The sequence below is a fragment of the Neodiprion pinetum genome, chromosome 4, assembly GCF_021155775.2.
Source record: "Neodiprion pinetum isolate iyNeoPine1 chromosome 4, iyNeoPine1.2, whole genome shotgun sequence".
NCBI classification, from domain to species: domain Eukaryota; kingdom Metazoa; phylum Arthropoda; class Insecta; order Hymenoptera; family Diprionidae; genus Neodiprion; species Neodiprion pinetum.
This window is the reverse complement of record NC_060235.2, coordinates 19,682,955-19,698,700: the sequence shown is the minus strand read 5'-3', so window position 1 is coordinate 19,698,700 and position 15,746 is coordinate 19,682,955. Positions and strand designations below refer to the sequence as shown.

The window sequence follows — 15,746 nt, the reverse complement described above, 5'->3', positions numbered from 1 at the left end:
CTCGAATATTTAACAACTGAATTTCTTCGCAAAGATTACGAATGTGAGTTTTTCCATTTCTGTATCATTCTTCTTGGAAAGAAGAAAAATGATCCAGAGATCAGTTTTTTTTATTTATTTATTTATGGTGTAAATTTAATTTCGAGGAATCGGATAACTTTTTTTTATTCTCGTTCTTGTTTGGATTTACATTTGAGTGGAAAACTTTGAAGAATTAGCTGGAAATACATTTAATTAGAGAAAGACGTTTTCTATTATTCTTTGCTCGAGAGTTGTTTTACAATGACATGCATAACATGTTTTTAGCGTGTATGTTAACTGCCATATGAAATTTAATACCTCGCTGAAATATTCTGAGCGTAATAAAAATAATATTGTATTGTTCTCGAGATGTTGATGAAAAATTTCAGTCCGAATATTTGAGTATATAATATTTAAACGTTTATACCACTTCGTAATTATAATTTCGAGCACAACATGACATCTTTATTAATTCATAAATTTTTTAGCAATAATACGGCATTGAGAATCTAGAGTTACGTCTGCAGTGAAAGTTTTAAGAAATACTTATCTGTAATATTAAAATAATGTAGCAAAACAATACTCATACATCAGCTCACAATTAATTCAAGGTCATGTTACACAGTGCAGAAAATGCCATTTGCCGTAGATGTAATCTCGCGACCTTGCGACCTTCAGACTCCCGACAGTAAAATATTTCAAATCGATGGCTTTGCATCGTTAAAAGCAATATGTGTGGAAAAATTACGTAATACGCCAGAAGTACAATGAATTGTATCAGAAATTCGATGAAATGATGCGTCAGAAGTACGAATATAACATATTTCATAGATGCTTCAATTATGTACTTGAGATATATTGCATCTGCAGTTCTCATACGCGAAACAAGTTTTCAAAATATTACGTGCTGCAGTGTGAGTGAAGGGATTAGATTTATCTGGTCGGTATTTTCAATCAATCGTCGAACTTTGCTTGAAAACTTGATGCGGAGGAATTGAATATTCTGTTACATTTTCGACTTCAGAAGAATAACATAGCGATGAAAAAATAAACCTCGTTATACACAATTCAAAAATGGTCGGGTTAAAAATGAAAAAAAAAACACTGAAAGAAGATTAAAGGGTTACAGAACCGAATTTACAAAAACGTGAAAATCTGTTCCGTACAGAATTTCGAGATGTAGATATTGGAGTTATGGAAAAGTCAAAATTAAGAATCCACGGAATGAATAATTGTAAACAAGCAAATTCTAACGTTTCTAAATATTTAGATTTTCAATACTCCGTACGTTTTCTCATTTGGACTTTTCTTAATTACGATCATTTTTTACATTGGACTTATTTTTTTTTTTTTTCTTAGATAAAACAGATCTTCCTAATTTTGAAACCTTGGAAATTGTAACCCTTTCATTTTCCAACTTTTCCACTACGTCACACCTTACCCCAAAATATTTATTCAACCGCCAACCGAAGTAATCTACATACTGGTGATAAAAAAAAAAAAAATGTTTCCATCCTAAGAATGGAATTTCCCATACAAACAGTACGAATCGTTTCGTTATTCCGGAGCGTGCACGTACCTACATCTATGCGTAACGCGATAATGCAAGAGGAAATAAGTTACAACCGCCGAAAGTGAAAATATACACACGAAACAACTCCCACCGAATATACATATGTTTGTATACATATATGCATAGGTACAGGCGATATATATACATATATATAAATATATATACATATATATAAATATATATATGCACACACACACATGTACGAATGTGGCGTGTACTACGCGCGGAACACTGACACATATACCAACTTATCTTCGGTCAGGAGCTCGGCCGGTAGGTTTTGACGTGTGTGCGAGGCTTAGGTGAGGTCGGTATATCGCGTACACATTATGTACAAAAGCGCTAGTGATTCGCCGGCCACAGCCGGGGGAACCTGTGCAGCACGCGACGAGACGACGACGATCTCTTTCGATCACCTCCGTCTGCGCAGGTTTGAAAAAATAAAACAACCGCGCAAGAAACTTCGTCGTGTGTTTCATTCCGACAGTGGTTATTCATTTATTTGTTCGTTTTTTTTTTTTTTTAATCCTCCGTCACCCAAACACCGGGCCTTACGGGCAGTGAGGTGTAAAATAATTATAAAAGTTGCAGATCGTAGGAAAGCTTGGAAAACCAGTGAACTGGGGTAAAAAAAAAAAAAAAATAACGAACATAACTACGAATCACGAGTAAAATTTTTTTTCTTTTCAATAATAATTATAATAACAACAACGACAACAACAACAACAACAACAACAACAACAATGTTTAATTGACCGAAACTTGAGGAAAAGGAAATTGTGGAGTTTCGGTTCTTTTTTTTTTTTCTACGCACACACTTGATAAACTTTAATTTTAGCGACTTCGCAAGCTTTTACAAAAATAATAATTCACGGTGTGTGATCCTGATATTTCCGCTGTGAGAAAAATTAAGCAGCTTGCGAGTTTTTTCGACGTGTAAGCAACTGGAACGATTTCTTCCGGTTCATTTTGTTTAAATTCCACTGCAGCTGTATCAATTCGTATAGAACTACTGCGGGGGAGTGAAAAAGGTGATATTTTCCGCAGCCTTGACTCGCCGGACAACAAGCTCACACCCTTTTTACAGGACACGCAGATTTGATATATATATAGAAAGCTCGAACCAACCCCTGAGCAAAGGTGCAAACAAGCAGATATACGGCTCGATTGACGGTTACCGAATTCGAATGCGAATGGTTTTGAAGGAAGTTGGTTTAGTACCGCAGCTTGGTAATTACACGCGTGTGCAAATGTGACGTGACGTGAGTACAAAGGAAAAACAAATTTCAAGGTGAAATTCTTCGGCTTTGAATTATTTCCCGTGCAACAAGTGCGGCCTCGAGCTTGTACGAATACGGTGGTTGCAAGTGCAAATGCTTTTGCACAGCGTTGTGAAAAGGAACCGCCAAGGAAGAAGAAAAGATAACAAGAATTATCAGTAAGCAGAGACAGGAAAATAAATAGAATATACGTAAACAAAAGCGGCGGGTGAAACGTGTGCGGATGAAATATCGTGTGCCAATTAGACGCGTTGCATGACGGTTTCGGTATTTTGAGGATCTTGCGTGACAAACGGACCCAACCCTCGAATAGCAAACGAAACGAAGGTCGGAAAGAAGGGGAAGAAAGGGAAGTGGAAATTAAGTGTGAACGAAGAATCCGAGGAGGAGTTCGATATCGGGTAACGCGAGAGAAAAGGGAGCAACGGAAGACCGGGAAGAGGAACCGAGAGATAATTCATTGGTGTCACCGTTAATGATATATACCTTCGAGAAATTACAGGCGAAATTACACCGTCACGGCAGACGAAGAAGCGATTTCAGTGCGATCGCGTGACACATGTGTCGAAAGAGAAGCGCAAGATTTTCCGATAGGACGTTGAAAAGACCGGAAGAACTGCGAACTCGGTGACGATATTTTCTTGGGTTATTCTAACCTAGACACTTGACGGAGAAATAGCACCAGTAGAAGGAAAGAGACGGGTCTGGGCACCTCGTCGCACTCAGGACGGGGTCATGAACAGCAACTTGAACAACACCAACGAACACAGCTACTTGTGCCTCGTAGCGATTTACGCGATACACGTGGTCGTGTTCCACCTCTATTCGCCCTCCCATCTACCCATCGACACCAACAGCCACCCGGCTCGACTTCAACCCATGGCAAGGTGGAGGGCGCGATCAACCCTCGGCGAAACTCGGCGGAACTTCACCGGATCCGTTCTCCACGAATCGGAACTTCCGCTCGCCGATCGTGATTCGGACGCTAACGAGACTCTTCAGGGGCGAATTCCACCCCCTCGTGTAATCGGCAGGGTTCAGGCCACCGTTGGACAGTTTCCACATCAGGTAAGATAGTGGAGGATCAATTCGGCGTGGGAAAGCGAGAAATAATTTCATTGCGAGTATGGGAGGAAACACTCTTCGGGTTAGGTGTATACTGTGGAAAAAAAAAAATTTGCAAAGTCATTTGAGGTCATTTAGTTACTTGAACGCGTGCGAAGTCACTAGAAGTGGTAGAGCTAGGTGTACACTGTAAAAGACATTCTGTAAGGTCAGTTGAAGTTAATTGAAGTAACGAAGTTATGCGGTTACTTGAAGGCATGCAAAATCAGGTAAACTCACTGATTGAGGTCAGTCACCCGAAGTCTTGGTGTCATTACGAGATGGTCGCACATTGAGTGATTAAGGAAATTCATCATCCGTGCGATACATTTGCTCTTGTACCTGATTCAGTCGATTTATAAAAGAAAACCTCAATCCAAGCACGCCAAAAGATGTTACCGAAACAGAAGTCGACATTTTTCGATTGATCAATTTGACTAAATGACAGATAAACAGAAATTAATTAATAAAAAATGGTTGTAGTATTGTCGAAGCAAATCATAGCACGAGTGTCACAAAGTCAGTAGAAAAATTTTGAAATATTATCTGGAACTTGTGTAGATTATAAATGTTCAAAAATACTGGGCACGTTATATTCTTATGGGACTGGAGCTTCTTGGACTGCAGCATATTGGGTTTTTGATCACACTTTTACACACATTTACACTTCCTAAAAGTCATAAAACTTTAACATCAACTTTGATAGTTTTTTTTTTTTTTGTTGAGAATTTTGTCTTAAACTGCAACGAAATCATGCAATTCCCTTAACAAATTGAAGCATTTCTAAGCGAGGATGATTTTCGTGTAAATAAAGGATAAAAAATATACGAAAATTATTTTTCTTAAAGTTCAAATACCGATTTTTTAGTCTTAATCGATTTGGAGTAGGTGTAAAAAATCTGGTATTCAATTCAACGATGGCTGATTTTGTTGGGAGAGGTAATTTTTGTAGATTTACTGGAATGAATATTTATTATTTAGTAAACGATTTAACACAATTGCTTTTGATAATCAAAATCAATACCTACATGCACAATCTTAAAAAATTAAATATTCACCGATAACAATATGAGAAAATAAAATCGTCTGAACCGCAATGTAGAGAATAATCTTATGATTAAGCCGAGTAATTGAAGCGCGAAATCGAACGGGTGTACTAAATTTTTAACAACTTCAAAGCACTTTTAGATGAAAATTCGGTCTAATTGTAAGCTTTCGGTTATAATTGCAGTGCTTCTTTTTCCTGCACTGTGAGCGGAATCATCGCTGCTCGCGAATATAGAAATTTGATAAAAAATATTGACAAAGTACTGATTCTTGGCTCATCAACTTCTCAAAGTTAGGAAAAGCGAGAAAAAAAAACCGTCTGAGAAGTCTCCAGTAATTTTATTTACACCAATGACAGTGAACGCGAATAAATCAAGGTTCCTGTTATTTAATAAAAATGAATCTTAGCAAATTCGTAAAACACAAGCTGAGATATCAACGATTTGATAAATGATTTTATAATTAGGACATTCGTAGTTATTAAACTCTGTTTTTTATACGATTTTAACGTTGATTGGCTCACTTTGCTCGTTGACCAGATTCCAAAGGTGTTTGAAAATCTTTTAAGAAATCGTGCATTATAGTTTACGCAGTGCAGTTTTAACGCGCAAATGTAATTGTTAACAAACATCTGCGGCGCCGTATAAGTACTTACGCAATTTTATTTTTAGCTGCTTTGAGAATAACCATTCGTGACATGTTTTTCATCCGATCTCTGGAAATCTTTCGATATATGTGAGGCAAACAAAATAATCCCGAAAACTTTAGAATCTGATCAAAAACACCAGAGTTCAATCATTTTGGACGTTCGAACTGTAAGACCTTTTCTCAAATTTTTTATATCCTTTCTTATGTTCTATTACACAGTAGTGATATTTTTTTCATTCGCGTTCACCATCATTATCGCAAATAACGTAGCTGGAGATTTTTCATGAATTGGATCTGATTTTGTTAACGAATGAATTTTCTTTACATGGACTATCTGACAAGAATTCTTATCTCAGATCTACAACTGACTAAACAAAAAACGATGTAAGTTATAATCAAGAAGCTTAACCGTGTTAAAAATACTGCAAAACTTCGCTTTAAATGACTCGTACAAAAAGTTCGTTAAAAAACGGAAAAAATATGAATCAAAATTTGGCAAATTATTCGACTTTGCCGTATAATACCAATGTGTACTTTTCTTTTCTAAATTCCGATATTTCATTAATACGATCGGAATATTCTTTCAATATAAAACTCGATTCAATCATACTCAGTTTCACTTTACAAACCGTGACCTACCTTACCTTTTTATTGTACGATTACTTCTTTCGCTGAACCGTTACATTCTTAATACCGTGACAAATACGTGCGTAAATCGGTCGTTGAAATTGAAAAAAAATGTGATAAAAATAATAATCCAGTATACGTGTGATTATAAATATAAACACACTGTATCATAATTTTTCGGTAACTACAGCCTTGAGTTACCCGCCAAACTTAACTGTGTGTCCGTCCAGTTGAATAAATCCTTCGCATTACTTTAGCATTGGACCAAACCCGAATTGTGATTGCGATACAGTGAGAAGAAAGTCTGATACAAGTGACCAAATATACGATAAAAATTAATTAAACATACCATATCTAGCGGTTACAGTTACTTACGAAGTTCAATTTTCATATCAAACCCGGAAAAAAATTATCGTTTAATCTAAGCTTAAAATTGTTCATCGGCTTCAGTGCGTTGCGAAAACAAGCACGGTGATTCATTTCGATTATTTAAAATATTTTTAATGGCCTTTGGTTTTTTTCGCGTCGAATTCATGTTAAGGAAATTAAAAAGATCGATCCGTTTTTACCATCTGCGGATGTTTGAACTACAAAGTTCGGTTGAAATCGTCGAAAATTTTATAACCTGACGTTTTCTGGTCGGGTTAGGTTAACGGAGCGGTTGTTTCATTTGGTAATAAATGTTATGTCGTAAACATTTATGTAATATGTAGCGGTGTGTATGACAGAGGTTTGGTACGATTATGCTGTTGCATCTCAGGGGCACGTTGGGCAAGCACGATCATTCGATTCGGTTATTCTTAGATACGAAGCTTGCAAGGTGAATTAGTTGCATACGATACCTTGTTTTGCCGCTTCAAAAACAGTAGCTCTAAGAAGATAAAAAAACACAATTGATACATGCCGGCATCTTTCGAACGTAAAAGCATATTTTATCTCTGGCGCCTTGGAGTTTTTGTATTTATTTTTTTTTTACGAAACTTTACCCCAGCCGAGTTCCATAAATTATTATAAATATGGTATAAGCTTTGTGAAAAAATCTAGGCCGCCAAAAAAAAGAAAACAGTGATGATCAGTTGAACTTTAGACAAATTGATCGCTTTCGTACCGAATGGTTGAGGAAAATATTTCGTCGAAAGGTTTTAATACGGAGGTTATAAAAATAATCTTCACCTTTTGACCTTGGTAAAAATTAACGCTTTCAGCCGAAACGGCTTCATATCTAATGCCGATAATGAGTCGCTGCGTGCCATATTAATAATCTAAACTGAGTAGATTTCATTTGAAATAAGTACTCACATTAACCTACGACATTGGAAATAATTCGAACGCGTTGCGTTAAAAAAGATAGCTTCATTGCTTTAAACATACGCGAACAATGAATAATAGAAATACTGCTTGTAAAAAATTGAAGGGAAATCATTTTGCAACGACTTTAATCTTATTATAAATTACTTTTGTGATTGCTATTTGCAGTAACGCAAAGGTCGTTGGTTTTGTATTTCTTATGGCTTAACGCTAATTGTAAAGATGACACGTGTTTATGACAGTTTTTCGTTTCTAGTTACACGCATTCTACGATTTTTGACAAATCATTTGTAACCCATTCCTAAAAATTGACTTTAAATAAAGAATTGCAATACTGTCCGGACAGGCAACTAAAGCGATATAAATGTGAATTCACGTGAGTCAAATTGAAATCGTAATATAAAACGATAACGTTTTCCGTAATTTTCACCATAATTGAACTCTGTTTATTCGACTTTGCAATTTTCGATGCTTTTCCCCGCCAAAGAATGATTAGTTTAAAGGCGTTATGAATTTTTTTTTGTAGGAGGGGCGTTTCACATTTTTTCATTTTTATTATTTGGTTGTACGCCTGCTGCATTTTTGACAGATTCCAGTTCACTTCTGCAGCAACACAATCAGTGTAACTTGACGTTCAAATTTATCAAACTGGTGCCTCCTCCTCGATAACATTTTGCTTTCATTTAATTTCCACACTTCTACCACGGACATCGCAACCGCCTTAAATATTTCGAATACTTATTTGTTTTGTGATTGTGATTTCACAACGCGAGTGATATCGCGCTTTTGTTCGACATTTCAGAAATCTCCGGGGAGGGGGGCTCAAAACTTGTATTTGAACCATGCGGGAATAAAATAACGAAAGAAATTGTTCGAAATCTTGATTTTTCAAAGTATCTCTTATTAGCAGTCTTTCGAATCATGTTATGGTTGTCAGAAGGTTGAGATTATTCCTGTAAGCTGCCGCAGGTCAATCGTTCGTACACAGTAATCTGTCGAATGAATTATTCAATCCAGCCATTACAATGAGGAAAATTGAATTCATAGATGTAGAAATAGTTGATGGAAAATTCTAGTCAAATGGGTATCTTTACAATAACGATTTGTGTACTGTTAAAGCAACACGAAAATCTGGTACAAGTAACTATTTACTTCGGTTATAGTTATCAAGACTAAATGTCCCGCTTATTCTAGGATTAAATGTGTTTGTTCAGTTGACTACATTTTTCAACCGAATAAGGCAACAAAATTAATTCATTACTCCGCCGATAGCAAATTATTGCAATGGTTACAACTTACAAGAAAATATAATACCACTTACCGTAATCAAACAAAATAGTATACCTATCGGAAGAAATTTTTAGTTTCGGTTACCGCTCGGTCCTTAACTATTTTCATTTTTTACCACAATCAACAAATATAGTTCTAGATACAAAATGAAAATTAGTTTCGTTGCTGTTATCGGAAAGTCTAGTATCCGTATCTATTCGTTCTCATTACGATCACTGTTACTAGATTTTCTTACAACTGGTGCGAAAATTTAATGCTCGTGCAACAATAAATTGATATTAAAGCCTCGTTTAACTAAAAAAGTAGAGTAAACCGAAGAAACTGATTTTGCGTTCCAATTACCAAAAAAGGATCGACAATATTGCAAAATGATTACGTGTACCTCGTTTTTCGTAATTCCAACAATATTCAAACAGTTTTTTCAACGATACCTGTTTTACCGAATTTTTCTAGTTACTATGACAAATGAAATTTCTCTCAGTGCAGATTTTGTCGGTTACAGCAGCAAAACTAATTTCCATTTTGTACCTAGAACTATATTTTTCGATAAACGGTTATGCTGAGGAATGAATATAGCTTAGGACTAACACAGTAAGCACAGATAGAAATTTCTTTACGCAGAGTCATCTGACGATGACGTTTTATGTGTACCATAGATACATGCTACGTGTGTACCAATTGCAAATAGTTTGCGTAATGATATGTAAGTGAATCATCGGGTATTTCCTTCGCAAATGAGTTTCCATACTGATAGGCTTCTCTCGGGGAATCAATAACAACTATCAGCCTTGATCTATCATTTCATTCTTGTCTATTTCGATCAATCAGATTTTTTATGGGTCATCCGTTTTGCACCACATGTATCTTTTTTCTAAATCTGACACTGTTCCACATTTACCCGGAATTATTTAGATACGTTTTCACTAACGCCAAAAACTCGGTTACGTAATTCCACGATTTATGCCCATGCGTGTCATTATATGCATGTGTGGCACGAAATATTACGTTACAGTTTATACTTATCATTTGAATGACCAAGAATTTCTCGTATGATTCAACCATGATATAGACACGAACGTATATTATGAAAAAAATATTTAGTCTGACGCAGAATGTTACGCGTACCTACACTCGGGTCACATACAAGGCTTAAAACCGTTTTTTTCGCGTTAGTATTTGCGCTGCTGTATGTATATTTGTGGTATTAATGACATCACTGCGAGGCCGATGGCGTCAAGATTTGCTCGACTGGCCAAACACAACGATTATACATGTATATATGCATACATGCAATTTAATGAGCACGCCTCATTGTTAGTACCAATGGAGTGGATTGAGCGGGGGGGGAAAAACAAAGAAGAAAGGATGCCAAATCGGTGACGGGAAAAATAAATTTTCCATCCTACAAGCCACATAAACAGTATGTGCAGGGTTAAATAATTTATCGACGTGCTTTGTGAGCTCTCTTATCGTTCTACGATAAGCAATGATATATAATAATCTGATAAGCGAAAGTCTAACGAACAGAATTGCGTAAGTACGGAATCTGCAGTTCGATATCACGGGGGAAATTGTGCCATGAGATATTCGAGTCAATGTTTTTCTCTCACCTATAGATATTGTTGTATGCAATGTAAACCGCGACCAAGGCTGAACGATATTCGAAATCGTTTCGATCTCAACCTGAACTTAAAATATACTTACATTTCCATCAAATACTTGTATTTCTTTTTATATTTCAAACGTCAGAATGTCCGAGGTATTTATAATTTTACAATATACAGCTGCGCTTGTCGTATATTTAATCGTTTTTACACTCAGCTCAAAACTAACTGGCAAATTTTTACAAAATTACTATCCCCAATCATGCGCTCTACACCTCGAAAATATTCCCGAATAAATGTCAAACTTCCCTCGATGATTTTCCAATGGTTTAAAAACAAATGTTTCAAAGAAGCGTAGAATATACATGCGTGTGTCAAAAAAATGATCAGAAATCTTTCTCGCTCAACGTACTCAAATTTTCTCAAGTGATTTCTCTGAGAGACTGAATTTTATCGAAGCTTCCATTAAGATTAGAATAATCCCACGAGTTTTCAGTAGATTTCAGAAAATTGACTAACAAATTCGTCATTGCAATTTTCCGAAGCTAGCCGTCGAGTGTCGAGAAGTTCCAAAATTATTGAAATTTAAAAAAAAAACTCAGAATTGCGAGAGATTTCAAAAATTCCTGTTACTTCTTGAGGCAAATAGTTGGCGCCTGAATTGTACAACACCTGTAAAGCGGCAACTGCAATGTTGTTTCAGTATTTACCTCTGCCAATTGCAATTTTTAGATTCCTTCCGAAGTACCTACTAATCGTTTCTTATTTTGAATACTATCCGAAAAACACCAGTTCCGTTTCAATAGCAAATTTAGCAAAAAGATATATGAGATAATCAGAGAATTTTCTGGATTATATTAAATTCGGTTCCTGAATGATAAAAACTTAAAAAAGTCCGGTGAACCTGAAATCGTATGCTGTGCCTGTTTTTCAAGTAGAATGGCGTAAGGAGAAAAACGACATCGAAGACGTAGTGAATATATTTTTTTCCGAGCTAGTCAGTCTTCAAGACAGTCTAGACTGCAATGTGTCTACGGCGAGCGCGTGGACTGGTATAAAACGATCCTGAACTAGATTATCTAAATCCGTGCTGTATTAATAACTTGGAACCACATATATACGTGTGCATATTTCTAGGTCTCTCTCAGGCGTTCGAAGACTGGAGTCCACTTTTGCGGTGGTAGCATCATCGATGAAGAATGGATCGTCACTGCCGCCCACTGCATGTACAGGTCGGTAATTTGTTCGGTTAATCACGCCGTTTACCAAGAGGAAGTTCATCGTCTCTTAATTACTGATCCTCGAAGTCACTGTACCGTCCATTACCCCTTATATTTCAGCAACGGGAAACTCATAGCGGCCTCCACCATCAAGGTATACGCCGGTGACCTGTTGCTCAACGAGCCGTCTTCCAGATCCCAGACGAGGGCAGTCAGGAGAGTTGTAGTGCACCAAGATTTCGACGTCAACACGCTCAGGAACGACATCGCACTGCTAAAGGTACTGTCCGGTCCTAGCGCTGATTCAAGAGGAGACCAGCCGTGAAACATTCTGCTTTTCATACTGTAAGTGGTGGGCTCATATTGATAACTGACCCAGGCCTCGTTTATTTGCAGCTCCGGTCTAAACTGACCCTGGACGATGAAGCTGTTGCTGCAAAGGCGCTCAGGAATGAAACCGTCGCTGATGGAACACCCTGCCAAGTTTCTGGTTGGGGCGTAACTAAATACGTGAGTAATTTGAGGTCTGGTTGGATTTTTTTTTATCTCCAAGGTGACCACTGTCATCTGTGAGTTGTGAAACGGTCACTCACCTTGTATCATTTTTAATAATGATCGTAACTTCATTATATCACAACGATCATAAGACCAGTGAATCAAGTTTTACAAACTCATCACGAAAAATCTCTCGGTCTACATGAGATACTCCTATATTTTAGAAGCTGATCTAATTCATATTACTAGTATCTTCACTCATTGGGATATAAGATACTATACTATATGTCGTGTGAATGTAACAACTGATTGTTCGAAGTAATTTTACCGGTAAAATTTCATCAATACTTTCTTCGTTCGTACGGCGAGGATTTTTTTTTTTCGAATACTTGAATGCCCCAGCGATCGACATCATTCCAGTTCAACTTCGCAATTTGGAACCTCGTTGAAAATGAACAGTTTTGCTGAAAAGTTTTCATATCCGCAAAGTTCTCTGACCATTTTAACTGACTTATTATCGTTCGTTGTCAACCCGTCATTAAATGATTATGAGGTGGTTATATCGATCAGTGATCATTAGCTAAAAAGTTTCGGAGATAAATCATTCCTCTCACACCCAGCTCCATCTAGAACTTGTTGTAACATATATTCGGTAGTCAATTTAGGCAAGTAGATGCTTTCGTGACAAGAAGCCGTTTCGAATTGTTTGTTGCTGGGTAACTACTCGGTACGGTCGCGTGACTTGTTGCTCCGCGTACTTAAAATGTATGATAAACGCCAAATTGGTCTAGCTCTTGTAACTGGAACGAGTTGGTCACTCTGGGCGTTTCGATATAGTCATATATCTTTAACAACGAATAATAGCCGATGTCACCCACTGTGTGCAACGAATGACGAATGTACCAGAAAATAAACTGACTAACAGTGAATTGCAACAATTTTTACGTTCTGTTTCAGAAAAATACCGCACTGAGTAACGAGCTACTATACATAGACATACCCGTCGTCGATAGAACACTGTGCCGAGAACTGATGGCCAATTTTTCCGACATTCCTCAAGTGATGATCTGCGCAGGATACATCGAGGGTGGTTTTGATAGCTGTCAGGTAATTCGAAGAATCATTATAAATCTAGTGCCAATCGATGTAATCACTTGGAATTCGTAACGAGACTTTATTCACTTATCATTTATTCTGGTGAAGTTTCCTCTTTTCTAATCTTCCCTGATGACGATTCAGATTTCGTCCAACTACTCTGTCAAATTCTTATAGAGGATTGAAATATTCTCTGCACAGCATTCTTAACCGTATCAAGTTATCGTTACATCATCAGTTTATTGTTTTGTGAAAATCTTATCATAGAAGAACCGTTCAAATTGATCTTCTGATGTTCAAAGAGGAGTTGAAGCAATGCCATTCGATCCCTGAGCGATCGTAATCAACAGAGGTTCGCAGCTTGACCGAGAAATTAGCCCCTCGGTCAGTTGTAAGCGAAATTCAAGAGATGCAAAATATTCTAGGGTGACTCGGGTGGCGGAATGATATGCGACGATATGCTGACGGGGGTCGTGTCATGGGGAAAAGAGTGCGGACTCGCTAATTTCCCGGGAATCTACACAAACGTCTACGTCTTCAGCGACTGGATCGTCGAAACCATAGCGACCAGTGCCTCCTCTCCAACCTCGGCCAAGGGCTGGAGTCCAGCAGCTTGGGGCGTCTTCCTCGGGTGTCTTGTATTCCTTTTTACCTACACGGATCGGGAGAGAGTCGAAAGTGAACCGCCATCCTAGGAACGGGTAGGAAAACGCGCGTTTAGCGAAACAGTCACGGCGAGAGCCAAGTTGATCTGCTTGTTGAACGGGACCCGCCGAACTTCACGTACCTCCTTGACGAATGTACAATTTACTTTATGTAAAACGATCTAGCGCATCATCGGTCAAGAATCAGCAAGTACAATCAGTCTGCGTTACCAACAGCGTAAAGAACATTCGGTTGTCTATAAATAGCTGCCAACGGTTTTGGGCAGTAAATCGTTCGAGCTCATTTTGAGGTGCATGAAATTGACCGTATACTATTACTATATAGTCTGCGGATTTCCCAGGCTCGCAACGTGCACTTGACCAAATTTACTTACGTACACCTAAGCCGAAAAAGTCGAATTAAAATAGAGAGGGCAGGAGTGAAAATCTTGAAAATTTCTCCATGTACGAAACAGCCCTCTTTCCATTGGTATCTTTCAACTACGACCATGTCTTTGATTACGCCAATAATTGGGATCAGACTCGGAATGCGAGTGTAATCGTGATGAGTTAGGTTAGATCAGGGTTTCGTGCTATTTATGCCGAAACGAAGAGGCAAAGAACCTCGTGCAAGCTAGTAAGCCTTTATTTCGTCATTTGGCGTCGAGTCGGTGCGTAAAACGCAACAAGCATTGAGCTTTATTTTTAAATACGAACATCGAGAATTTTGTATGCCCTGCCAGCAGATCGCGCTCTCCAATATACGTTGGATCCCACCACACTTGCTCTAGTCTCTTATATAATACGATAACGAATGATCATACGGTTAACAAAACAATCGTCGTTTTTTTTACCCGTTAAAGCACAATCCGATCTTACCATTCCGGATATAATAATAGCATTGCCCATTCAATATACTTAGTGTAATAATCATGCTCGTTTAATCGAAAAACAAGAAAACGAAAAGAAGCATAACTTACTTTGCTGTAATTTGTTTATACACATTCATATACATACATATGTATGGTACTGTTATTATTATTGTTAACATTATCATTATTATATATTCATAATTTGTCATGTATGATATGTAAAATGTTTTATTTTTATACAGATCAAAGTTCAAACATTGTACAGACGTTAATTGTGAACACGTTTATTGTAAATATCTTACACAAAAACACATACGCAAAATAATTATTCATTCGTTAATTATAAATTATTATACATTTTAGGTATCATTGTATGAAAACAAACAAATATATTATAGTATGTTATTTATACTTGATGCAACTTTAAGGTTAACTTAGTTTCTTCATCTTGCTTCTTTTCCTTTTTTCACTCGCTAAGAGAATCATTGTATTTATTTGGAAACCAGTTTCGTTGGCAGTAAATCATCCCTGTGGCGGATGTATTTTTATTGCGAGTATATAAAATCTTATTTGAAAAAAAAAAACAAAAAAAAAAAAAAAATGTGTAGGTGGACAAAAATATCGAACCATCACGTCTTGATTTCATAAACTATAATTAATATTATCTGATGTAGGTGATGTTATGAGCTAATTTTTTTTTTCTTCTTGCCTCACTACCCAAAAATTATTCCTAGTACCTATTTTAGCAAGTCTCAGGTCGCGGTCAGAATGTCAAACCCATCGTAACGCGATGATGAATCAACGAAGGTCGTACGCATATTTTACACCTTTACGAATCGCGTGTACAAACTGTAAATAAACGATATCGACGCCTGTGCACTAAGCAAAATTATCAGTGGATGTATTGGTGTGTGCATG

At 37.1% G+C, this 15,746-nt stretch overlaps 1 protein-coding gene across 2 annotated transcripts; it reads left to right on the top strand.

Moving 5' to 3' along the window:
- Window positions 1-1,941: 1,941 nt before the first annotated feature.
- Window positions 1,942-15,250, top strand: LOC124216165 (trypsin-like). Of its 2 annotated transcripts, none has more exons than XM_046620358.2 (6): window positions 1,942-3,942; window positions 11,640-11,734; window positions 11,843-12,002; window positions 12,119-12,232; window positions 13,175-13,324; window positions 13,580-13,731. In XM_046620358.2, exons 1-6 carry the CDS (start codon window positions 3,610-3,612, stop codon window positions 13,595-13,597), a joined length of 870 nt encoding a protein of 289 aa, XP_046476314.1. In that variant the 5' UTR covers window positions 1,942-3,609; the 3' UTR covers window positions 13,598-13,731. The 2 variants fall into 2 exon arrangements, with proteins under 2 accessions (XP_046476314.1, XP_046476313.1); XM_046620357.2 differs by lacking the exon at window positions 13,580-13,731 and adding an exon at window positions 13,738-15,250 and having other exon boundaries at window positions 1,944-3,942.
- The last annotated feature ends 496 nt before the right edge of the window (window positions 15,251-15,746 follow it).

Bases quoted from the DNA above. Each gene is read 5' to 3' on its own strand.
- LOC124216165 (XM_046620357.2), top strand. From the start codon at position 3,610: ATGAACAGCAACTTGAACAACACCAACGAACACAGCTACTTGTGCCTC. The intron at 12,233-13,174 runs GTGAGTAATTTG...GTTCTGTTTCAG, and splicing joins GTTGGGGCGTAACTAAATAC to AAAAATACCGCACTGAGTAA. The intron at 13,325-13,737 runs GTAATTCGAAGA...AAAATATTCTAG, and splicing joins GTGGTTTTGATAGCTGTCAG to GGTGACTCGGGTGGCGGAAT.